Source organism: Physeter macrocephalus, chromosome 17 (assembly GCF_002837175.3).
Source record: "Physeter macrocephalus isolate SW-GA chromosome 17, ASM283717v5, whole genome shotgun sequence".
Classification (NCBI taxonomy): Eukaryota; Metazoa; Chordata; class Mammalia; order Artiodactyla; family Physeteridae; genus Physeter; species Physeter macrocephalus.
The window spans coordinates 37797890-37822266 of record NC_041230.1 but is presented as its reverse complement, the minus strand read 5'-3'; the positions used below and the strand labels follow the sequence as shown (position 1 = coordinate 37822266).

The 24377-nt window shown below is 56.1% G+C and overlaps 1 protein-coding gene across 2 annotated transcripts; it reads left to right on the top strand.

The window, feature by feature from the left end:
* SLC12A4 (solute carrier family 12 member 4) lies at positions 1-24261 on the top strand. 2 transcript variants are annotated; one of them, XM_024124809.3, is made up of 24 exons: positions 1-159; positions 5880-5974; positions 7358-7489; positions 11119-11265; positions 11350-11404; positions 13314-13444; positions 16216-16457; positions 16614-16828; positions 17385-17549; positions 17627-17725; positions 18018-18075; positions 18418-18592; positions 19010-19128; positions 20595-20693; positions 20851-20970; positions 21171-21275; positions 21531-21699; positions 22002-22197; positions 22310-22479; positions 22567-22698; positions 22777-22884; positions 23061-23248; positions 23377-23510; positions 23694-24261. In XM_024124809.3, exons 1-24 carry the CDS (start codon positions 45-47, stop codon positions 23783-23785), a joined length of 3261 nt encoding a protein of 1086 aa, XP_023980577.1. In that variant the 5' UTR covers positions 1-44; the 3' UTR covers positions 23786-24261. The 2 variants fall into 2 exon arrangements, with proteins under 2 accessions (XP_023980577.1, XP_054935099.1); XM_055079124.1 differs by lacking the exon at positions 1-159 and adding an exon at positions 3236-3253.
* The last annotated feature ends 116 nt before the right edge of the window (positions 24262-24377 follow it).

The window sequence follows — 24377 nt, the reverse complement described above, 5'->3', positions numbered from 1 at the left end:
GCGGGCGGCAGGGGCGGCGGGCGCGGCGGGGCCGAGCGCGCAGGATGCCTCACTTCACCGTGGTGCCGGTGGACGGGCCGCGGCGCGGCGACTATGACAACCTCGAGGGTCTCAGTTGGGTGGACTACGGGGAGCGCGCCGATCGGGAGGACTCGGAGGGTGAGTACGCGCCCGGAGGGGTCCTTGGCGGGGGCGGGGGCAGGGAAGCGGGCCACGCGGGGCCCGCTCTCACGCCGACGCCGGCCGGTGCGCGCACACGTCGATGCGGGCCCAACTTTTCTTAGACTGAGTCGCCGCCAGCAGTCCCTTACTCCACGCGCGCAGACACAATTTTCCTGGGCCCCCGGCGCCCGCGGTTGCGGTCGGGCCTCCCTCCCCGCCCCAGCTCCTCCCTTGCGGGCCGCGGGCGGGGGCTGCAGACGTGGCCAGGCCTGCCGGGCCAGCCGGGCCGCCCGGGGTGCTGAGAGCGCTGAGCCTCCATCTCTGGCCCTTCCCGGATGGGAGCAACGACCGCAGCCCGGACCCCAGACCCTTCACCTCCTACCTCCTGTGAACCACCCCTAAGCTCTTCCCGTCTTGCCTACACTTTTGTGCGGCAGCATCTCTTTCCCTAAGACTACCCTCTCTCTCTTCCCCTCCCCTCCCCTTCCCCCTTCCCTCCCAGCACTCCCGGGCCCTGGAAAGAAGGCTGTGCCTGCCTGAGGGGGTCTGTGGGTAACTGCCTGTGAGTGCACTTGCTTGGATCCCAGCTTACATCTGTAGGTACAGCGGGCATCTGTGGAGCACTCACACGGGACCAGGCTTGTCTAGGCACTTGAAGTGAATTAACTCGTTTAATCCTCCTAATTTCCCCCATGGGATAGGTCATGTTACTCATGCTTAGGAAGGAGTGAAATGAGGCATGGAGCCTTTATGTAACTTGCTCTAGGGGATTCAAATCGAGGGTTAGGGACTCCAGAGCCCTAACTCTTAACCTAGATGTTAAACTGGGCCTGAAGGTAAACCCCTCCTCCCCTCCTAGGTGCCTGCCCTTGACCCTTTCACCATCTCCTCCCCCAGGAGCCCCCCAGGGGGCTGTCCTTGCAGGGCCCACCCTTGGAGTGTGAACACTGCTGAGAACATGTGTCTGTATGTGTAGCAGCATATGCATGTGTGATTGTGCTTGTGCAAGTGTATAGCTGTGGGGTACTGCAGAGTGAAGGTGGGGTCAGGATAGCACTTCTTGTGGGCCATTTCCTGCAGGGTTATCGATGATGAGGATGGTGATGTGACTAATGACAAATGCTTAGTCTGTGACTGACCATGATGGAGATATGCAGGGAACATGTGTGTTGGCATGTATCAGGTGATGTGATCTTGATCTGACTCTGATCTGTCTGTGATGGTGACATGACTGAGGTGATCCGTGCCTGATGTGGGTGATGGCTATATGTGTGTCACCTGACTGCTGTGTGAGGAGATGGCACAGGACAGTGGCATAGGCTGCTGGACATCATGGTCATTTAACAGGCTTGACAGCTGTGTGGGTGCACACACCTCAACCCCTGCCCCATGCCGGCACCTGCCCCTAGCCTTGTTCCAGTGGCCAGAGCAGGAGCCAGCATCCACCCCTGCTCCTCTGTTAGCCCTTGGAGGCTCGCTCTCCTCAGAGGCTGGGCTGGGCTGGGCTGGGCTGCATCCCTAAGATCAGCCTGGACCAGTGGGTGGGCAGAGCAGAGCCCTGCCTCTGGCCCCGCCTTGGCCTCTCGCAGGGTGACTGTAGGGAGCTGGAGCCACACTGGCTGAGTCCTTCCAGGTCCCTCCAGGCTGGGCCAGCTCCTCCCACTGTCCCCCTTCTTCCTCCTCTTCCTCCCTTTCAGCCACATCTTGACTGCGTCTGCGGTATGGGGGACACTCTGCACCCTGGTGAGTGGTTATGATCCTTCTTGGTGGGGGCTGCAAAGGATCAGGGGCACAAAAATAGTGACCCTCAGGTCCATCTTATGGGGACCCCCCCAGCTTGGTGTCTGAATCTCTCAAGGCCCATACCTCTGCTCCAAAGGCCTAGATGGGCCTGTTCATCCAGCTCACCGTGGCCTGTGGGCAGGGGGTGAAGAGGCTCTAGAGGGGTACCCCTGGCAGATACCTGTGAGCAGAGGGATCAGGAGTGCCACCTGGATCCCTGCTTGCAGCTGGTACGGTCACAGCTGCTGGCAGGAACACACGTACATGTGTGCCTCACAGGCAGCACCCAGGCCCAGCCTTCATGCTGTGGTTCGCCAGGGGTCTCAGGTGGTATCTGAGCAGCTTTGGCCTGGCAGGCATGCCCAGACCTGCCCTGGAATTTTTGGAATAGCTGAGGGCAGTACAGATATCCAGGCACTGCTTAGACACCAACCTCCCCACCCGTCCAATTCCCACAATTCCATGGGAACTGTCTTTAAATGATGTTTTGGGGAACTCCACGGAATCCCTGCTGGGTGTCTGGCACCAGATTGTCCCTTTTCTGATGCATCTGGGCAGTTGGAAGGTAGGTGTTACTAGCTCTACTTCATAGAAAAGGAAACCAAGGCAACACAGAGAGGGTAGGCAGGTTGCCCTGGGTCACATAGTGGGAGGTTCAGGAATCCAAGCTCGTCTGCTGGCTACTGAGCACCAAGAGCCTTGGGTATGCACACCCTGGCCAAACTGCAAACCCCAGACACTCTTCTCTAGTTAAAGGCTTGTACTGCACCCTGGGGTGCCTCCTGGGATGGGTGGGGGTCCAAAATAGGAGTAGAACCTACAACTCAGCTCCCACCTGGCTCTGGTGGATCCTGGGACCCAAGTTTGGCCCTCTCACTGAGTGACCTTGCCTCTGAATCTCTCTGAGCTTTACGTTCCTTTTTACTAAAAGGGGATAAATGATATCTACTGGAGTGTTGCTGTGAGGACTAGAGGCAACCCTTGCAAGGTCTCTGAGCTGCCCTGGACTCATGGCTGAGGGACAAGGATCAGCTGGGTCTTAGAGGACCATCCATAGGCATTTTGGGGGAACTGCTGTGTGCTCAGCTCTGTGTTTTCTGGATACTAGTGCAGTCCTCAGAGAGATGAGGTAACAATGGTGGGGCAGGCTGCAGTGCAGGAGTTTAGAATAATTTATACTTTACTTTCAACCTACTTCCACAAAAGGATCAGAAGAGATATGCAACAGAAATGCCTACCCAAGGGACTGTTACTGTCAAGTCAAAACCACGCAGAGGAAAGAGGCAAGGACTCTGAGACGACGTAGATGGTGACTGCATCTAAAAAATAAATTTAGCTTAGAGGTTCCTGGCAGCCAAGGTAGAAAGGGAAATAAGATGAGCTCTTATAGTTGCCTTTTTTTTAACAAAATGAAGCCTCTGACTTATTCAGGGGAGATATTTTTTTGTCACAAAAACCCAAGAGTACTTTTCAGAGGCTTCTCACTGAAGGGCTGTCAGTGTAATGGGCATTGTTACTGGGTTTTCAGATTTTTGTTGTGGCTCCTTATCCTGATCCTGAACAAGCATCAAGGGCACAGCAAATGTCACAGGGTGTCTGAGAAGTTACGTGACCCCGCGAGGCTTTATTTATTTATTTATTTTTGGGTGCGTTGGATCTTCGTTGCTGCGCGCGGGCTTTCTCTAGTTGTGGTGAATGGGGGCTACTCTTTGTTGCAGTGCACGGGCTTCTCATTGCAGTGGCTTCTCTTGTTGCGGAGCGTGGGCTCTAGGCGCGTGGGTTTAAGTAGTTGTGGCACACAGGCTCAGTAGTTGTGGTGCACTGGCTTAGTTGCTCCACGGCATGTGGGATCTTCCTGGACCAGGTCTGTAACCCGTCTCCCCTGCATTGACAGGCAGATTCTTAACCACTGCGCCACCAGGGAAGTCCCCCCATGAGGCTTTAACATGGTTCTGTAGGTTGGCCTGAACTCCCACTACCTTTGTCCACTGTGCCGTTGGCATTGGCCTACATACAGCCATGTAGCTTCTGGGACTGAGCTGCATGGCTTACTTAGCTAGTCCAGGTTCCTAGATGAGGCGATGTACCACTTTTACATACTGTGGGAAGGAACAGCTGATTTTGCCCCAGAAATTGTCATCAGCATGCTTTCCCTGTCAGTCTCTTTGGACAGTAAAGAATCCACAGTGCAGCACCTGCTGAGTGATTGTTGGCTCAGAGAAGGCAAGTTAAGTCTCATACTGATGGCAAGAGGATGTATCAGATGGAGGAGGATGTATCATCATTCAGTATTCTTAGCTTCAAAAAAGAGAAATGGATTGTGGGCTATTTAACCAGAAAAGTTTGGCAGGTAGCTCTCACAAAACCAGGCATGGCTGGAATACCCCACTAGGCTGGATCAGTGAAGACACTTCTGTTGCCGCCTCCATCACTGGACACCAGGCCAACACTGCTGCCACAGTCATTGCCATACAACACTAACGTGGCTTCTTTGAACCAAGATGTCATCTTTCCATTTGCTGTGAAGCCTCCAGCCACTGCCACTGCAGCTGTCAGACTGTCTGAAGAGGGTTTTACTGTTAGCAACTAGAAAAGGGGTACTTGATGTCTTCTGCCTGCTTGATGAAAAGCTGGTAATGTCACCCACTGAGACTCACAGTAGACACAGTTTGGAAAACAGGGAAGAGTGTGAATGCCGGTGGCCAGAAAATGCAGCCAAGCTTTGAGAGTTGAGGCAGGCGTATAAAAAAAAAGGTGCATCTGGCTCCTTTCTGTGAGGTTTTCTTGGTGCTGAGGCAATGCCTCACCAGCCTGGGGGGTAGGTGGATGCTGGGATTGGCCACACGCCTAGTCTGGAGCAAGCAGCCACGATCTGGGGACAGGGAGGTAGGTCAACAAGAGGGTCCTGCCAACAGTCCTGCTTAGTCCCACACCCACCTGGTCAGGCTTCTGTAGGGCTTTCCCAGATGACCCTAGACAGCTTCAGGCACCCACTTCCGCTCTCTGGCCAGTCTCCTGCTTGCCCCTCCTCCCGGCATGCCTCGGGTGGCCCTCAAGGACGCCCCTGTGCAGTGCATGGTGGGGTGGCTAGTAGGTGGCCGGCTGGCCATGGCCGCAGAAGGAGCCCTGCGTGGCTTCATCTGTCTGGAGGGCAGCACCTGGGGGGAGCCCTGAAGACACCGAGCCCTGGGCATCCGGCACACTGGATATTCCCGAAGGGCTGGAAAATGGGAGTGTGTGTCTCAAGGGTGGTCTGAAGGTGGGCCACGATGGGCCACGCCCTCCTGCAGTTGACTCTGCCCCTTGGTGTTAAAACGTGCTGTCTGGGCCCTTCACACACCTGTGCCCTCTGCTAGATGAGTGTACACGCTGTTTTTTTTTTTCTTTTTTTAATTTATTTTATTTTTGGCTGAGTTGGGTCTTCATTGCCGCGCGTGGGTTTTTCTCTAGTTGAGGCGGGCATTGGCTACTCTTTGCTGCGGTGCGCGGGCTTCTCAATGCAGCGGCTTCTCTTGTTGCGAAGCACGGGCTCTAGGCACATGGGCTTCAGTAGTTGTGGCACGCAGGCTCAGTAGTTGTGGCGCACGGGCTCTAGAGCGCAGGCTCAGTAGTTGTGGCGCACGGGCTTAGTTGCTCCGCGGCATGTGGGATCTTCCTGGACCAGGGCTTGAACCCATGTCCCCTGCTTTGGCAGGCGGATTCTTAACCACCGTGCCACCAGGAAAGCCCTACGTGCTGGGTTTTGATCATTGGCCACTGCCAATTCTGGCCCTTTCAAGGAGGCTGGCAGGGTATGATGGGGAAACAGGCCCAGCATGGTAACACTGGCCCACAGAGTGCTCCACAGAGATGACGGCACGCCTGCTGGGGAGGAGTGCATGCTGGGGGTTCAGTAGGCAGCCCCTGACTGGGATTCTGTTCCTCTCTCTCCACAGGACATGGCAACCACAAAGAGAGCAGCCCTTTTCTTTGTCCCATGGAAGCTTCCAGAGGAAGTGACTACCATGACAGGAACCTGGCACTGTTTGAGGTAGCTGAGGAGCCACTCTGGGCCACAGGTGTAGCAGGGAGGTGGGTGGGCAGGGACCTGTCAGGACCCAAGCTTTAGCTAAGCAGACAGGCTGGATGTTGTGCCTCCTTATGTCTCGGCTTCTCCTCCAGTCTCCCCTTGTCTGTCTCGCTCCCTTGGCAACCAGGCTGTGGTTCCCTCGGCCCTTGAACTGAAACTGCTTTCCCAGAGGCCACTGTACCCCAATACCACCTCCAGGGGTGTTCACCTTTGACTTCCATGCAGCCCCTCAGCAAGGTCACCACCTCTCAGTATTTCTTACCTCAGGATTTCCTTTGTCCCCTTCACTTCTAGGACTTCTCATAGTCCATGATTCTTCCCTCTCCTGTGAACTCTTCCCTGGCCTTCCTGGTTGACTCCTCCAACTCTGTCCCCATCAAGTTTACTGAGCCCTGGTCCTTCTCACCGGATCTGCCCCCTCTAGCCATATCTGCAACCTCAGTGGATGTCTCTTTGGAAACATTCCCAATTTTGTGCCTTTGAACTTGAATTTTATCATTTTCAGACTCAAGCTCAGAAGTTGTATCTGGATTGAAGTCATGGTTTAGGCCCCTAAATTCTGACCCACACATTCAGCTGCCCCATGGAAGTCTCATAGGCTCTTCAATCTCCATATACCTGCAAAGACCTGCATCTTCACTTCTTACTCCAGACCAGTTTCTCCTTGTGTGTAGGGTCAGAAGGGAACTGATAGACAGGGAAAGACTAAATGTGGGCCACAGACAGGCGGAGGCACAGTGCTGGGGAAGCTGTGCTAGATTCTGCATGGGAGCTGGAGCCCTGGGAGGCCTCTTGACCTGGCCCCACCTGCAGATGGGCTAGGGGTCCAGGATCCCACCTTGGGGACTGAGGTGGGTTACTCACGGGGTATGAGGCCTGGTGGAGAAGACCATCCAGGACAATCAGGGTTTGGGCAGATAAGAGAGATTTCACTTGTCCCACACCTCTTTTGACTTCCTTGGTTCCCTGGGGTGACTAGGGTGGCTTTTTTGTTGAGGGCAGATATGAGTCCCAGAGGCCTACTCACAGCTGGGAGGTGGCCAGGCTGAACAGGCAGACTGAAGCGTGCCATTCGCCTGTCTGCCAGCCGTGCCCTGTCCTGCCCTTTCCCCCCAAGGCAGGTAGTTTTGCAAATGGGCTGGTAGTGATTGTAGCCAAGGTGGGGCAGAGAGAAGTGAGTGCTGGGGTGTGGCACCCACACCTGCCCAGTGGGCTGGCTTGGGCTTCCCCAGGGAAGAGCCCAGGCCTGCCTCAGGGTTTGGCAAGGGGCCAGAGGCCAGGCTGCTGGCTACATACAAGTAGCCTGGTGCCAGTTGCCAGATTGCCCTGTGGCTCTGTTTACAGGAAGAGCTGGACATCCGCCCAAAGGTATCATCTCTTCTGGGCAAGCTCGTCAGCTACACCAACCTCACACAGGGCGCCAAGGAGCATGAGGAGGCTGAGAGTGGAGAGGGCACCCGCCGGAGAGCAGCCAAGGTGAGCTGGTCAGGGGCAGCAGAGAGGCCACTCCTAGGAAGACAGATTCAACACCATGGAGTTGGCAGTTTCCCCACATAGTTAGGACCATCCTGGGGGAAGTAGGTGCCAGGTTTGGTGAGCATGGAGGATGGGCACTGAGTGCTTTGGGCTCAAGGAGGCTTCAAGGGGTGGGCCAAGGAGGTGGCCCTCAGGGCATAGGACCAGGGGGGCCCTCAAAAATAACAGTGGAACGTGACGTTACTTAGGCCTCTCTGTGTGTGAGGCGTCATGCTAAGCAGTGGGCTTGGGTTCTTGTATGTCATCTTCACAACAAAGCTGTGAGGCAGGTGCTATTGTCATCCCCATTTTACAGATGAGGAAGCTTGAGTGTTGGGGTATTAAGTAACTTGCCTAAGGTGACTAAGCTAAACAAGATAAGTGCATAACGCCGGGGACTTGTGGGCTTACTGTGAGGTCCGTGACTATGTAGAATGCCAGATCACTGGCATCCCATCAGGATGGATAAGGATATTACCTTTGGATCCAGGAGCCTGGTTGTCCCTTGGGGCTATGTGACCTAGAGCAGTTGACTAAACCCTTCTGCCTCTCACTGTGTTGGCTCCACTGGCAGACCCCTCCGACAGCCCCTGGATTCCTTGAGCACCAGGGTTGGGGGTGATAGGAGCATGCCTCTTGGGGCTTCCCTATCCTCTGCTGGTCCTATCCCTAGTCGCTATCCAGGCCTCTGGCCCTCCAGCCGTCCTCTCTTCGGGATGACTTTGCACATCTTTGCTCAGCTCCCCTGTGTGACAGGGCTCAGTTTAACTGAATGCTGGGTTTTCTTCCCCCCTGCGTTTTCAGTTTGGAGGCAAAGAACGTTCCCTCCATGTCTACTGACTCCCTGAGGTTTGGGAAGAAGCTGTGATTTGGAAGGAGCTTGAGTCTGGCATTAGCTGTAGTATTCTTGCTGGAGGTCAGCACAGGCAGGAGGAGCTCTTGGTTGGAATAAACCAAATCCCCAACCTCAGACCTGCCCATGAGATTTGGACCTTACTGAGGTGGGCCAAGGCGAGAGGCTGATGTGCACCCCTCACTTCTGGGAGACAAACTAGCCCATGCTTGAGAGAGGGCAGCTGAGTTCTTGAGGTCACACAGACGTGACCCCCACCCTATCCTGCTGGTTGTGATTTTGCTGATATTTTCTGAACTGCAGATAGCAGAGAACCCTGACTATCTGTGGCTCTCTGTGTTTAGCCCTGCAGTGGGTGGTGGGATCCTTGGGTAAAAGCCTCCTCCCTGTCCCTTCAGACCAAGCCCAGGAAACTGGGGCTGGGAGTAAAAAGGTCCCTGAGAAAGGCTAGTGTACATCTCCACAAGGTGTCAGAAGAAATTCTGAGTTGGTGAAAGGCCATGGTCCCTTGGCCTTATGAGGAGCCTGTGAGGATGCTGGGGTCCAGCCTCAGCTTACCTGCCAGCTCACCTGGCCCTAGGTTAAAGATGTGAGAGGATGGTTGAGTGTCCCAGCGCCAGTGGCTTTTTCATGGAGAAAGCAGGAGCCTGGTCAAGTCCACAGAGAGTCAGTAGGAAGCTAGGGAGCTGGGGCCGCTGAGCTGTGGCCCTCACCCAGGCAGGTCTGAGCAGGGGCCTCAGAAAAGGAAAGCTTAAAGCCGGAAGGGCGGTCCTCCAACCAGACCACACCAAGACCCAAGGCAGCCTCTCCGTGGCAGCCACTCCGCCTGTGTCCTGGTGACCTTCTGAGGCTGCCAGAGGTTATTTGGAGATGCAGAAAGCATTTCCGGCCCTGCCCTTTCCCACACTGCCCTTTTCCCAGAGTGACTCAGCCTCAAATGGGGGGCTGGGAGCTGCTACTATCCAGCGGGTGGTCCAGGGCCTCTGAGAAGGGCTCAGACAGAGCCCAGATGAGGTGTATCCTTCACCTACACTGTGCAGGACAGTTGGAGGGACCATTTGTTTTTACTCGGGCCCTTCTAGGCCCTTCTGTGGTCCTTAAGGCTGCACACAGATCCTGCCCCAGGCCTGGACCCTTGAGAAGAGCTCCTGTGGCCAGAGTTCTTTCTCCCACCCCAGCTCCAGGGCAGGAGGCTTTGCTGGGGCTCTGGTGGAAGCTCTCAGGGCCCCACTACTCTGGGCTGCTCTCATGTGAGGCTCAGTTCTTCAAGAAGCCACCAGCCCATGGGACTTCTCTGGTGGTCTAGTGGTTAAGACTCTGCACTCCCAATGCAGGGGGCCTGGGTTCGATCCCTGGCCAGGAGACTAGATCCTGCATCCCGCAACTAAGAGCCCACATGCCGCAACTAAGACCCAGCGCAGCCAAATAAATAAATATTTTTTTAAAAAAAAGAAGAAGAAGAAGGCACCAGCCCTAATTCTGTGCTTCAGCGTCTGCCCTGGCCTCCTGTTTGGCCCCTACTCTACCCTTAGGTAGCTGAGAAATCCTGCCTGGATATGTCCGTTAGACCTTCCCTACCTGCCCTCCAGCCTGAGTCTCTACTCTCTATGCAGGATTTTCCCAACAGGTTATCCCAGAGGCCTTCTAAGGCATCGCTCACTGGGCTAGGAGCACCTTTTGACTACCAGCAGGGCCTGCTGATGATAGAACAGTGAACAAGCCAAGTCCACCCAGTATGGTCATTCGAGTGAACAGTTACCGTGACCACTATGATGGAAGGGTATATCAGATGCTGAGGGGATGCAAGAGGAAGTACCAACTCCAGCTAAGGCAACCTGGGGGAACTTCCTGGAAGAGGAAACAGTTAAGTCTCCTGAAGGTTTAACTGAAGAGGAATTTGCCAGGCAGTGAGGCAGGGGTAGCCCTCCCAGGCAGAGCCCAGCACATGCCCTGGTTCAGAGGCTCTGAGGGACTGATGTTGTCAGGGGCTGAGGCTGACAAAGGTGATGGGGCAGGCCTAGTGGCCCAAGCCAAGGAGCCTGGCCCACACTATGCATTACAGTATAGACAATGCAGAGGGGTTTTAGTAGGGATGATGAGATTGGACTTGGTTTTCAGAGACCTGCTCTGGCAGCAGAGCGGGCTGGAGTGTGGAGAGGTTGACAGGCACAGGAAGGCACCATCCAGGTGCCCCAGATGTAGTGCCCCAGGTTCAAGGGACTAAGGCTGAGGCAAGGAAGGCTGATCTCAGGGCAGCCTGAGAGGCAGACTGGGCAGGACTCGGTGTCCACTAGACTGAACTGGGGGGTTGGAGAGAAGGAGGGTCAGGAACAACTTCTTAGACTCTGGCTTGGGTGACATGGGGCATGCTGGTGGGAAGGTGGAGATCTGACACAGACCTCCCTTTCCAGAAGTATAAAAGAAGAGAGGAAGGGAAGGGGGCAGTACCATGAGGGGGAGGTGAGGCTCAAAAGCTCACACGTGGGGTTTTGAAAAGAATCAGGTTTTATACCTTCCCAGTCCCAAACTGTTTCTTCATGTATGAAAGTCAACACAGACATCCTCTCACCTTACCCCCTGCACTCCCCAGGACTCCACTTGGAATGTCCCTCTCCAACCTGTTCTCTGGTAGAACAGCCTGGGGGCGGGGGACTGTCAAGTGACTAGGGGCTGGCCTTCCTTGGAGCATCTGGGCCCCTCTGATGCTCTGTCTCCCCCTTCCCCTCCTGCTCCATAGGCACCCAGCATGGGCACCCTCATGGGGGTGTACCTGCCCTGCTTGCAGAATATCTTCGGGGTTATCCTCTTCCTGCGGCTGACCTGGATGGTGGGCACGGCCGGTGTGCTGCAGGCCCTCCTCATTGTGCTCATTTGCTGCTGCTGTGTGAGTATCCCAGCTGGGGCAGGGCCACGCCGCCCCCCAGAGCCCCCCCAGCTGAGCTGCTCACCTAGGTCCTCCTTTCCACAGACCTTGCTGACGGCCATCTCCATGAGCGCCATTGCCACCAACGGCGTGGTTCCAGGTGGGTGAGCGCCACTCAGGCCTGCGGAGGGGATGGGCCCAGAATCCACCTTCACATGCCTAGGAACACTCGTTGCCCCCCCGGGCCGTTTTCTGCTGGGATCTTAGTCCCTGACTCCATGACAGTGCTTCCACTTAGGAGCATCCTTGCTTGACAGAGTTTGACATTGCTGTTGTTTTGTGTTTTGTTTGTTTGGGCTTTTTTTTTTTTTTTTTGGATAAAAGTAATTTTTTTAAAGCAGGGGCTGGGGCTGATAAAGAAGGTGATGGGGCATAACTGGTGGCCCAAGCCAAGGAGTCTGGGCCACACTGGATTACAGGATAGACAATGCAGAGGGTTTTCAGCCGGGATGATGAGATTGGACTTGGTTTTCAGAGACTCCGTTTATTTACTTACTCAACCATGTATTTGTATCACTGTGAACTCCTGGATATTTATTTTATTTTTGGCTCATAATCTTAGTACCATTATTATTTATTGTTTTGCTTGAACACTTTGGCTATTTGGCTATTCGGGTTGGCTTCTGTGTTTGAATCCTTTTCTATTTTTTTCAAATAACAGCTTTATCAGCATTAGTATGAAAGTAATAGGGGAAAAAAGGCAATATATGTTTACCATAGAGTGTTTGAAAGTGCAAAAAATGTAGAAGAGAAAATGAAAAGTACCCGTAGTCCCACCATCCTAAGGTCATAACTGTTAGCCTTTTCATACATGGTCTTAGGGTCTTGTAAACTATTGAGATGTATTGTTTTCCCCAAACTGTGTGTGTGTGTGTGTGTGTGTGTCTGTCTGTCTGTCTGTCTGTCTGTGTGTGTCTGTGTGTTTCTCAAGTGCTGGAAACAGTTCATTTGTTTTTTTAAAACAGGATTGACATTACCTAATTTATGTTATTATTCTCCTACTCTTGGGTTCTACTTTTTCACTATTTTTTTTTTTTTTTTTTTTGTGGTATGCGGGCCTCCCTCTGTTGTGGCCTCTCCCGTTGCGGAGCACAGGCTCCGGACGCGCAGGCTCAGCGGCCATGGCTCACGGGCCCAGCCGCTCCGCGGCATGTGGGATCCTCCCGGACCGGGGCGCGAACCCGGTTCCCCTGCATCGGCAGGCGGACGCACAACCACTGCGCCACCAGGGAAGCCCTACTTTTTCACTATTGTAAACATTATTGTCATAAACAGCATTGCACACTGATCTTTGTTCATGCCCCTGGCAGTTTCCTTAGGAGAGGGTCCTAGAGGTGGGATTACAGCATGAAAGGGATTAGACTTTTTAAAGCTTCTTGATCCCTGTTCCCAGATTTTTCACCAGAGAAGTTTCATCAGGAGCGGATTCAACCAGCAGCATGGGATTGTTCTTGTCCCCTGCACCCTCACTGGCCCTGGGGTCCAGTGTTGACTCAGTCTTGCCAGGGGTGTTAGACTCTGATGGAAGCACAGATTCAGGGCAGGAGGGTCAGCCATGGATGCTCACCCAGTGGCCGGCCCTAGGGGCAAAAAGCTAGACAGTCCCTGCCCTGGTCTGGAGGGTCAGACTGACAGACATAACCCTTGGGAGGGGTGAGGCATGCTGAGATAGGACACACCCAACCAGGGGAGGCTGCGGGGAGTGACCTAACTGCAGGGAGTTGGGGGACAGTACGCCACTTAGGCTTTGCTGCGGACCTAGAGCTGCCCCAGCAGAGTATTCATGTCACTGGCCCGTGCTGGGTGTTGGAGTCAAATGGAAATCAGGTCCAACCGCAGCCTGGCCACTTATTAACCATGCTGCCTTGGGCAAGTCTTCTAACCCTTCTGCTCGTTCGTAAATGGGAAAAGCAGTCCCTGTCCCTCTGGATGGTTGTGAAGGGTTGTCATGGGAGAGGCCCCCTTGAAGAAGAGCCAGCCTTGACCTATGTATGCTTCTTCTGTTGTAGCTGGGGGCTCCTATTTCATGATCTCCCGCTCGCTGGGACCAGAATTTGGAGGGGCTGTTGGCCTGTGCTTCTACCTGGGAACAACATTTGCAGCGGCTATGTACATCCTGGGGGCCATTGAGATCCTGCTGGTGAGTCAGGCTAAGCCCTGGCCAACTCTGGTCTTGTCCAAACAGTCCATTTCCCATAGGCCCAGGCGGCTCCTGCTCCCTTCACCTCTGGTCAGGGTCTAGGGCTTATAATGAGGGAGGCCTCTTCGAGGGAGAAAGATCTTTGTTCAAGCCAGTCTCCCCTTCAGCCCTTTCCCAGTTTGGGCCAGGCAAGGAAGGGGCCTGGCTGTCTTCACCTTGACCCTGGATGTTCCATCCACTCGGGCAACATTTCAACCGTGGCAGGTGGTCTGTGAACTACTGCATTTAACTCAGTGACAGATCTTGGTGGTGACGCAGGGCCTGCCTCCCAGGCTTATGTGGGCTCTGGCCAGCTCTGTTTCCCCCAGGGCTCTGTGCTAATACAGCCCTTCAGATCCATCTTATCCTCATCCCTAAATCAGGGTGAACAGCCACAGGACCCTGTTTGGAGGTCAGTGCCCCCACTGTGGGCCTCATGTGTGCTCTGACTCAGTTTCCCTCTTCCCACTGAACTGACCTCGTGGTGGGAGAAGGGGGGGAGGAGCAGTGGGGCGCACAGGGTAAAAAGTGCCCACCCCTGGGCATCCAGACAGTAGATGTTTAGAGGAACTGCCTGTCTATTCCCACCTCCAGGTCCCCTGTCTGTTGCGTGGAGCCTGTTCCTGGGTATTCTGGGGGTTTTGTTGTTTGTTTTTCTTTTTCTTTTTATAAATTTATTTATTCATTCATTTATTTAATTTTTGGCTGCATTGGGTCTTCGCTGCTGCACACGGGTTTTCTCTAGTTGCTGAGAGGGGGGGCTGCTCTTCGTGGCGGTGCGCGGGCTTCTCATTGCGGTGGCTTCTCTTGTTGCAGAGCACAGGCTCTAGGTGCATGGGCTTCAGTAGTTGTGGCTCACGGGCTCTAGAGCGCAGGCTCAGTAGTTGCAGCGCACGAGCTTAGTTGCTCTGTGACATGTGGGATCTTCCCGGACCAGGGCTCAAACCCGTGTTCCCTGCACTGGCAGGCGGATCCTTAACCACTGCGCCACCAGGGAAGCCCTGTTTGTTTTTCTGTTACCCACATTCCTACATTTGTTATGTTGATTTCTTCTGTAAGGAAATTGTCCTTTTTCCATTTGTTTATTTATTCAACCATGTATTTATATCAGTATGGACTCCTGGATATATATATATATATATTTTTTAAAATAAATTTATTTATTTTTGGCTGCGTTGGGTCTTCGTTGCTGTGTGCGGGCTTTCTCTAGCTGTGATGAGCGGGGGCTACTCTGTCGTGGTGCGCGGGCTTCTCATTGCGGTGGCTTCTCTTGTTGCGTAGCACGGTCTCTAGGTGAGCGGGCTTCAGTAGTCGTGGCGCGTGGGCTCAGTAGTTGTGGCCTGCAGGCTCTAGAGCACAGGCTCAGTAGTTGTGGCGCACTGGCTTAGTTGCTCCGCGGCATGTGGGATCTTCCCAGACCAGTGCTCGAACCCGTGTCCCCTGCATTGGCAGGCAGCCTCCCAACCACTCCGCCACCAGGAAAGTCCCATGGACTCCTGGATATTTATTTTATTCTTTGGCTCATAATCCTGTACTGTCATTGTTTTGTTGCTCCTCAAACTGTTACACTTCTGCTATTTAGCTATTCAGGTCAACTCCTGTGTCCGGATCCTTTTTTTCTTTTTTGTAAATAATGGCTTTTTTTTTTTTTTTTTAAATTTATTTTTATTTATTTATTTTTGGCTGCGTTGGGTCTTTGTTGCTGTGCGCGGGCTTTCTCTAGTTGCGGTGAGCGGGGGCAACTCTTCGTTGTGGTGCGCGGGCTGCTCATTGTGGTGGCTTCTCTTGTTGCGGAGCACGGGCTCTAGGTGTGCGGGCTTCAGTAGTTGTGGCTCACGGGCTCTAGAGTACAGGCTCAGTAATTGTGTCACACGGGCTTAGTTGCTCCGCAGCATGTGGGATCTTCCCGGACCAGGGCTCGAACCCGTGTCCCCTGCATTGGCAGGCGGATTCTTAACCACTGTGCCACCAGGGAAGCCAATAATGGCTTTATTAAGAGATAATTCACATACCATACAATTCACTACCCATTTAAAGTACACAAGTGGATGGTTTTTAGTATATTCATAACGTTGTGCAACTGTCACCACAGTCAATTTTAGAACATTTTCATCACCCCAAGAAGAAACCCCATGGTCATTAGTGATCACTCTCCATTCCCCCCAGCCCTAGGCACCCATTAATCTGCTTTCTGTCTTCAATAAGATTTAATCAGGGACTTCCCTGGTGGTCTAGTGGTTAAGACTCCGTGCTCCCCATCCAGGGGGCCTGGGTTCGATCCCTGGTCAGGAACTAGATCCCGCATGCTGCAACTAAAGATCCTGCATGTCGCAACGAAGATCCCGCACGCAGCAACAAAGATCCCATGTGCTGCATCTAAGACCCGGCGCAGCCAGATAGATAGATAGATAGATAGATAGATAGATAAAGATTTAATCAGGTTTAGCTATTCTGGACTTGTCATATAAATGGACTCATACAATATATGCTCTTTTGTGACTGGCTTTTTCTGAATACTCTTTTTTGGTTTTGGTTTTTTTTGGCCGTGCAGCTTATGGGGTCTTAGTTCCCCAACCAGGGATTGAACCTGGGCCACGGCAGTGAAAGCACTGAGTCCTAACTGGACCGCCAGGGAACTCCCCTCTGGATACTCTTAAAAAGAAAACCAAAATGTTGGGCTTGACTCTCCACATAGGAAGATTGAACCTCCTCTGTCTGTCTTCTTGTTTCAGACCTACATTACCCCACCAGCCGCCATTTTTTACCCAACAGGCACTCATGACATGTCGAGTGCCACCTTGAACAATATGCGGGTGTATGGGACCATTTTTCTGACCTTCATGACCCTGGTGGTGTTTGTTGGTGTCAAGTATGTGAACAAATTTGCCTCGCTCTTCCTGGCCTGTGTGATTATCTCCATCCTCTCCATCTATGCTGGGGGCATCAAGTCTATTTTTGACCCTCCCGTGTTTCCGTAAGTAACCTGAGAATACATCCAGGCATTGCACTGACATCCTTCCCACGTGGATGGCCTTTGATGCCTTGAGTTGTAGAGGCTACAGGGTGGGAGCAGGTTGGGGTCTCCGGCTGAGCAGGTTCTGATGCTTCTGTCCCCTCCACACCCCCACAGAGTATGTATGCTGGGCAATAGGACCCTGTCCCGGGACCAGTTTGATGTCTGTGCCAAGACAGCCGTGGTGGACAATGAGACCGTGGCCACTCGGCTCTGGAGCCTCTTCTGCCACAGCCCCAACCTCACCGCAGACTCCTGCGACCGCTACTTTCTGCTCAACAATGTGACTGAGATCCCTGGCATCCCTGGTGCAGCTGCTGGCGTGCTCCAGGGTGCGTCCTCCCTCCTGTCCTGCTCCTGCCCCCCACACTGAGCAGGAGGTAGGGAATGAGCACGGAAGGACGGATTAGCACAGAGCCGTCCTTGTGTGGCCAGCTCAGGAATGGGAGGCAGTTCTGGCTGCCTTCCCAGCCCAGCCGTGTCCTCTCAGCCTGGCTCCTGGCAGCTGGGTTTCGGGTGAACGGAGCCTGTTTGGCCAGTGTCCCAGGCCTGCAACAACCCCCAGAAAGTTCTGGCAGCCCATTTCTCCCCAGCCACCAGCCCCTGACCCTGCCTGTGATTGTTCTCACAGGAGCCATAAAGGGCCTCTGTCTAGGAGGCAGGCAGTGGCAGGTGATGGTGGTTCAGCCACCTTCGCCTTTCAGACTTCTAGCCAGACAGCTCCTTCTCTGTGGCCAGAGCAGCCCGGTGGCTGACACCGTAGCCATTCGGCTGAAGTCACCCCCCTGAACCCCGAGAACCTCTTACATCTGCAGCCTCTGGCTGGGCTGCCCCAAACTTCCCTGGGAAGTAGGTGGGGCTGCAGTGGTGATGCTGCTGCCCCCACAGAAAACCTGTGGAGCGCCTACCTGGAGAAGGGTGAGGTCGTGGAGAAGCACGGGCTGTCCTCCACAGACGCCCTTGGCCTGAAGGAGAGCCTGCCCCTGTACGTGGTGGCCGACATCGCCACGTCCTTCACCGTGCTGGTCGGCATCTTCTTCCCCTCCGTAACAGGTGAGCCCTCTTGCCCACCCACCCTGCCCTGCCCCCACTCCCGGGGAGCCCCTGAGGGAGTTTCCTTGTTTTTGGAGGCATTATGGCTGGCTCAAACCGCTCCGGGGACCTCCGAGATGCACAGAAGTCCATCCCAGTGGGGACCATTCTGGCCATTGTTACAACCTCCCTTGTGTGTATCCTTTCCCAGGCCTGGGGTGGGTGGGGAATGGGGACAGGAGGCACTTGCCTGTGTATAAGTCACCAGCTGGCACACGCAGACACACTCCCTATGCGTGCATGTGTACCTCACCCCTCACACACACGCGCACACTCAAGGGTTGTGTACACAACACGAAACCCGCAGCTGCAGGTGTCCCAGCTGAGTCTGCCAGCTAAGGCTTGGGCGAGGGGCCCTTGGGCGCTGTGCGGGGATGCACGGGGACGGCAGTGGCAGCGGAGGCCGAGCTTTCCTTGATGCAGCCACAGACTTCAGCAGCGTGGTTCTCTTTGGCGCCTGCATCGAGGGTGTGGTCCTCCGGGACAAGTGAGTGATCTGGGCCCCTCCTCGTGGCACTGGGCTCAGCTTTGGCTGCCCTGACACCGGCCCCCCTTGCACACCTGGTCCCACACATGTCCTCAGGCTGCTGGTTGCCAGTGGTGGATCAGGCCCCAGCAGAACTTTTGCTTCTGAGAGGATGGTGACAACAGATGGGGGCTGGGCTGAGGGGAAAGGATAGGGGCTGGTGGCCTGGCCTCTGCTGAGGGGCCAGAGCTCTGTCCACCATAGCCATCCTTCCTGACCCCTGCCAACCCTCACTCTGGGCGACCCCACCCAGGGTTTGGGGGGCTCCTTGCGTGGAACATGGCCTGAGCCCGGCCCCTGCAGGTACGGCGATGGCGTCAGCAGGAACCTGGTGGTGGGCACATTAGCCTGGCCTTCGCCCTGGGTCATCGTCATCGGCTCCTTCTTCTCAACCTGCGGCGCCGGCCTACAGAGCCTCACTGGGGCACCACGCCTGTTGCAGGCCATCGCCAAGGACAACATTATCCCCTTCCTCCGGGTGAGCCTTCTGCACTCCCCCACCACCTGGGTGCTCCTGGCCCCTCACACCGGCTGGGGGAGAGAGGTAGGAGATAAGTATGGGTGCGTTTTATCCTGCTGGGGGCCAGGGCCATGCAGCTATCCATGGAGAGCTGCTCAGAGCTGCCCTGGCCCTGGCCCTGGCCCTGGCCTGCTGTTGGCAGAGCTGCTTGGGCCCAGAATCCCCAAGGCCTGTCTGTGGCTCATCCACAGCAGAGAGGCCTGAGGAAGTGGAGGGCAGAGGAGCTTGTACCTATCAGGATAGGCATGGGTGTGACCTGAGCCCCAGAGGGACTTCATGATGGAGGCCGGGCTGTGACTTGTGGCCTTAGCTATGGAATGGGGGCAGTGGAACCAACTTCTTCACTTCTGACCCCACTGACTCCGGTGCTTGCAGGTTTTTGGCCATGGCAAGGCAAATGGCGAGCCAACATGGGCACTCCTCCTGACAGCACTCATCGCTGAGCTGGGCATCCTCATCGCCTCCCTTGACATGGTGGCCCCCATTCTATCCATGTGAGCTGGGAGTCAGGGCAGGGCTGGGGGATGGTCTTGGGGAAGGCTCCTTGCACTCTCAGCACCCCTCAGCCGGGGGCCCCGCCCAGCATCTCTGTGACACTTTCTGGTGTTGAGGGCGCAGCAGGGAGATGTGTCAGCCTGTATGGGGGGATGTTTGCCTGGCAGAGCTCAGCCATTTCTGCCTTCTGGAGCGAGCCTGGCACTTACTCAGAAATTTTAAAGAGACCAGTAGGTCCCATGTGCCTCTGTGGAAGACCCCCAGAGCAGGGTCAGGGCAAGCACTGGTCTCTGGCACCTTGATGAGGCCACCACTACCCCATCCGTCTGTTTTCAAAGTTGTTTGCTTTTAAAGCTCTGGAATGCTGGGCATCTGAATCTGCCAGTGCCCTGCAGGAGGTGGTGAGCACGCGGCAATTTCCAGGGGTCCTGGCGGCAGGGCTCGTGTCCTTGCTGTGTTCACCTCTGCCAGGGCTGGGGCCCACTCCACCTCTCCTCACACATCTTGCTCCACTGCCGGTGCTCCTTTTGCTTGTTCAGTTATGACTGAGCCAGCCTTCACCGCCCCACTCAGCCTGTGAGACTCACCCTTCCCCCCGAAGTAGCCACCCCCCAGCCCCAGCCAGGCCTGCCGGAGTCAGTGCTCTCTTGTTCCCCCCAGCACACCTCCGCCCATTACTGCCCAGCTCCACCCACACGTCAACGCACACCTGAAACTGTTCTTGCCACAGTCGTCTTGGGTGGTGGCCCCTTACTGCCCAAGTCAGAGGAGGTATCTCAGCCTTTATCACGTGGCTCCTCCTGGCAGCCCTAATGGGACACCTCATGGGAGTCCCTGCCCCCTGGCACGCCCTCTTTCGTAAGCCCTGCTGCCTTCTTGTCTGTCCTTCCTCCTGTACCAGCTGAGGGTGGAGGTTGGCGTCCCCTCCACTCAGCTCTCTGCCCCTCGGCTGTCATTCCTGGAGGGCTCATGCAGTAGGCCTCCCCCGTCCCAGTCTCCCACACCCACCGCAGTGTCCCTCAAGTGTCTCTAACTCAGAGATTCAAAATGGCCCTTGTTGTCTTCCCCTGACCCACTCTCCCCACATTCATGACAGCCCCTCATCCAACTGGTCACCCAGGCCAGAGGCCTGACTGTTGTCTATAGCCATCTCCAGACGCTGAGCCCTCCTTGACACCATCCTCTTCCACAGCTGTTCCCCCTTCCTGCAGCCCCCTCCCCTCCTCTGCCTGCGAACACTTGCCCATCCTCTAAGACCTGGTTCTGCGGACACTGCTGCAGTGTCCCATCTGCATCAGGCTGTGGGACTGGGCGTGGTGAGGCTGAGAAGACCTGCCTGAGCCTGTGCAGGGCAGGGCCATGACATGTCCTGGTTCCCCATCCAGGCCCAGCCTGGAAAGGCAGGGACACCAGGTACCTGGCTTCCAAGGAGGCCTCTCTGTACCAGCCACTCCCTGTGCTGCAGGTTCTTCCTGATGTGTTACCTGTTTGTGAACCTGGCCTGTGCTGTGCAGACACTCCTAAGGACCCCCAACTGGCGGCCTCGCTTCAAGTACTATCACTGGTAAGTGCCAGCTGGGCCCCTGAGCCAGGTCCTCTGACACAAGAGCTATTGGGGAAGCCTGGAGCCCCATTCTGGATGGGGTTTGAGATTGGGGGTCTGGGCCTGGGGCCCTATTGGTCTCTCCCTGAATCTGGCCCTTTCCCACTCTCTGGCCCAGGGCGCTGTCCTTCCTGGGCATGAGCCTCTGCCTGGCTCTCATGTTTGTCTCGTCCTGGTACTATGCCCTGGTCGCCATGCTCATTGCCGGCATGATCTACAAGTACATTGAGTACCAAGGGTGAGTGAGGGCTGCTGCCTGCTTGGGGCCATTGGGCCACTCTTCGTTGGGCTGTGGGGAGCTGAGCCATCCTTTGTTAGCCACCGTGGTGCTGGGGCTGGGGGACTGTGACTCGGGCCTGGCCCCTTCATCTCACCTATACACGGACACAACCCCTGGGTGGGACCAGGGGCTCACCAGCTTGTGGGGGGCCTCTGCAGGGCTGAGAAGGAGTGGGGCGACGGGATCCGAGGCCTGTCCCTGAGTGCTGCCCGCTATGCGCTGCTGCGGCTAGAGGAGGGACCTCCTCACACCAAGAACTGGCGGTAAGTCACGCCCGGCCTGGCGGGGCCCAGTCCAGGTTCTCAGGGGGCACTGTGAGGGTGGGAGAGTCAAGAGGTGCTGGCTCCCCCTCCCTAGTCCATGCTCCCCGTCCTGAGTTGCCAGGGGCACCATCCTGCTTATTTGGCCCTTGGATCACTGCTACCCGTAGGGGCCTGTGAGCCAAGAAGGGAGGGAGCTGGGCTCCCTGGAAACCTCTGGCCCTGGTCTCAGGCTCCCTCTCCATTCGGCCACCACAGGCCTCAGCTGCTGGTGCTGCTGAAGCTAGATGAGGACCTTCATGTGAAGTACCCACGGCTCCTCACTTTCGCCTCCCAGCTTAAGGCCGGCAAGGGCCTGACCATTGTTGGTTCTGTCATCCAGGGCAGCTTCTTGGAGAGCTATGGCGAGGCCCAGGCCGCTGAGCAGGTGCCTGCTGTAAGGGGGCGGTGTTGGGAGGACAATGAACTGGACTAGAGATGTCCGGGCTGCAGCTGGTGCACAGGGGAGGGGACCAGTGCTGGCCAGCCAGGCGGACAGCACTGCTGCCAGCTGAGAGCTGGAGCAAGGGGGTTATAACTGTCCCATCTTGAAAACATGGCCTCTGGGTGGGCAGCTTGCCCCCGTCTCCTCCCCCACCCCCACCCCCTGCGCCCTAGGGGCCTTGGTGGGGAGCCCAGCAGAGGGGACGCTGATGGCCGTGCTTTCTGACCCTGCTGTGTTCCCCACAGACAATCAAGAACATGATGGAGATTGAGAAGGTGAAGGGCTTCTGCCAGGTGGTGGTGGCCAGCAAGGTGCGTGAGGGGCTGGCCCACCTCATCCAGTCTTGCGGCCTGGGCGGCATGAGGCATAACTCCGTGGTGCTGGGCTGGCCCTACGGCTGGCGGCAGAGTGAGGACCCACGTGCCTGGAAGACCTTTATTGGTGCGTGAGGGTCAGGGCCTGGGCTTGACCACACAGGACAGGGGCAGGGGTCAAGTGGGGACAGAGGCCAGAGGGTCACAGGCTGGCGATCAGCAGTGCCCCTCCTCCCCAGACACCGTGCGCTGCACCACGGCCGCCCACCTGGCCCTGCTCGTGCCCAAGAACATCGCCTTCTACCCCAGCAACCACGAACGCTACCTGGAGGGCCACATCGATGTGTGGTGGATTGTCCACGACGGCGGCATGCTCATGCTCTTGCCCTTCCTGTTACGCCAGCACAAGGTGGGCCAGGCGGTTGGGCCCCGGTGTGAGGGGCTGGGCCCTTGGACGGGTGGGGTGTGATTGAACCACCAGCTTCTGTTGCCACAGGTCTGGAGGAAGTGCCGGATGCGCATCTTCACGGTGGCCCAGATGGATGACAACAGCATCCAGATGAAGAAGGATCTGGCTGTCTTCCTGTACCACCTGCGCCTTGAGGCAGAGGTGGAAGTGGTGGAGATGGTAAGCCACCTGCCCGACATAGCCCTGTGGATACCCTGCCCCACGTAGCGCGGTCCTCACGGCTCACCCTCTCCCCAGCATAACAGCGACATCTCCGCATATACCTACGAGCGGACACTGATGATGGAGCAGCGCTCCCAGATGCTGCGGCAGATGAGGCTGACCAAGACTGAGCGGGAGCGAGAGGTCAGTGGCCTTCTTGGTCCAGGGCAGGGTCAGGCCTTGGGAGACGCCATCAGGTGGGAGCATCAGAATGATTCACCCCAGCCCCACCCATTTCCCTAAGGCTGGGTGATCATGCTGGGCCAGCCAGGCCCGCCCTTTCCCATGGCACCGAGGTAACTTCCTCTGATTGTCCTCAGGCCCAGCTGGTCAAGGACCGGCACTCAGCCCTGCGGCTGGAGAGCCTGTACTCAGACGAGGAGGAAGAGTCTGCAGCTGGGACTGACAAGATCCAGATGACATGGACACGGGACAAACATATGGCAGCAGAGCCCTGGGACCCCAGCCATGCCCCCGACAACTTCCGGGAGCTGGTACATATTAAGCCGTGAGTGCAGCAGAAATGGACCCAGCCACATTAGGGTCTGGGGTTGGAGGTGGGACGGGGGGGGGGGGGCAGACAAGCCCTGTGGGTGGGCCCGGGGCGGGGCCCATGATCAGCGGCATTATCTGCAGGGACCAATCCAATGTGCGGCGCATGCACACAGCTGTGAAGCTCAATGAAGTCATTGTCACACGCTCCCATGACGCCCGCCTGGTCCTACTGAACATGCCCGGCCCACCCAAGAACAGCGAGGGCGATGAGAACTGTATCCCTTTGTAAAGAGGCGGGCGGTGGGGAGGCGGACAGTGTGTGAAGTCAGGCCAGGAGCTCCTCTCCCTGGGTGCCCTAGGGGGTGCCAGGGCACCCAGCTCTGGCTGACAGGCCAGACTTCCCTGGGTGCCCCTTGGTGCTTCCCTGGGTGCTGCCTCCTTGACCCGATGCCCTACAGACATGGAGTTCCTGGAGGTGCTGACTGAGGGCCTCGAACGGGTGCTGTTGGTCCGTGGTGGTGGCCGTGAAGTCATCACCATCTACTCCTGAGCCCAGTACAGACTTGTGGCCTAGAGTGGAGGTGTCCAGGGTAACAAACAGCCCCCTCCCAGCACCTGCCCGCCAGCCCTGCTTTGCCCAGCCCTGCCCTGGACCCAGCTTTGCCAGGTCTCCTTGGAGACCGGGCCCAGACCTGGCAGTGGAGGTGGATCCGAGGTCCTGCAAGACCCTGAGAGGTTAGGGGACTTCCTGTCCAGCACCCCAGGACGCCTGTCCTGACTCAGAAGACTGGTGGGGGCTGATGTGGGGTTTGAAGGCAGCTGGCCCAGGAGCGCTATTTATTGCATATTTATTGTTCGAATGTCACCATCAGAGAGGAGGGGAAGGGTGACCAGGGAGGGGTCTGGCCCAGCTGGCCTGCAGGAAGATCTGACTCAGGCTACTGTGGGCAGGGACTCCCACCAAGCCGAGCTGAATGGCACCAGCCAGCTGAAGCCTGACTTTTTTCAATAAAACATTGTGTACTTCTGGGCCTCCCGCTGCCCCGGCTCTGTTTCCCCTGGCACCAAGGGAAGAAGGCGGAACTGAACCCAGGCCCAGAGCCGGCTCCCTGAGGCTGTGCCCCTTTCCGGAAATCTCTGGC

What these genes read in the sequence shown, in the direction of transcription:
- SLC12A4 (XM_024124809.3), top strand. Translation starts at nt 45, where the DNA reads ATGCCTCACTTCACCGTGGTGCCGGTGGACGGGCCGCGGCGCGGCGAC. An exon ending in CGATCGGGAGGACTCGGAGG is followed by an intron (nt 160 to 5,879) that starts GTGAGTACGCGC and finishes CTCTCTCCACAG; the next exon opens with GACATGGCAACCACAAAGAG. An exon ending in CTTCTTCCCCTCCGTAACAG is followed by an intron (nt 17,550 to 17,626) that starts GTGAGCCCTCTT and finishes TTGTTTTTGGAG; the next exon opens with GCATTATGGCTGGCTCAAAC.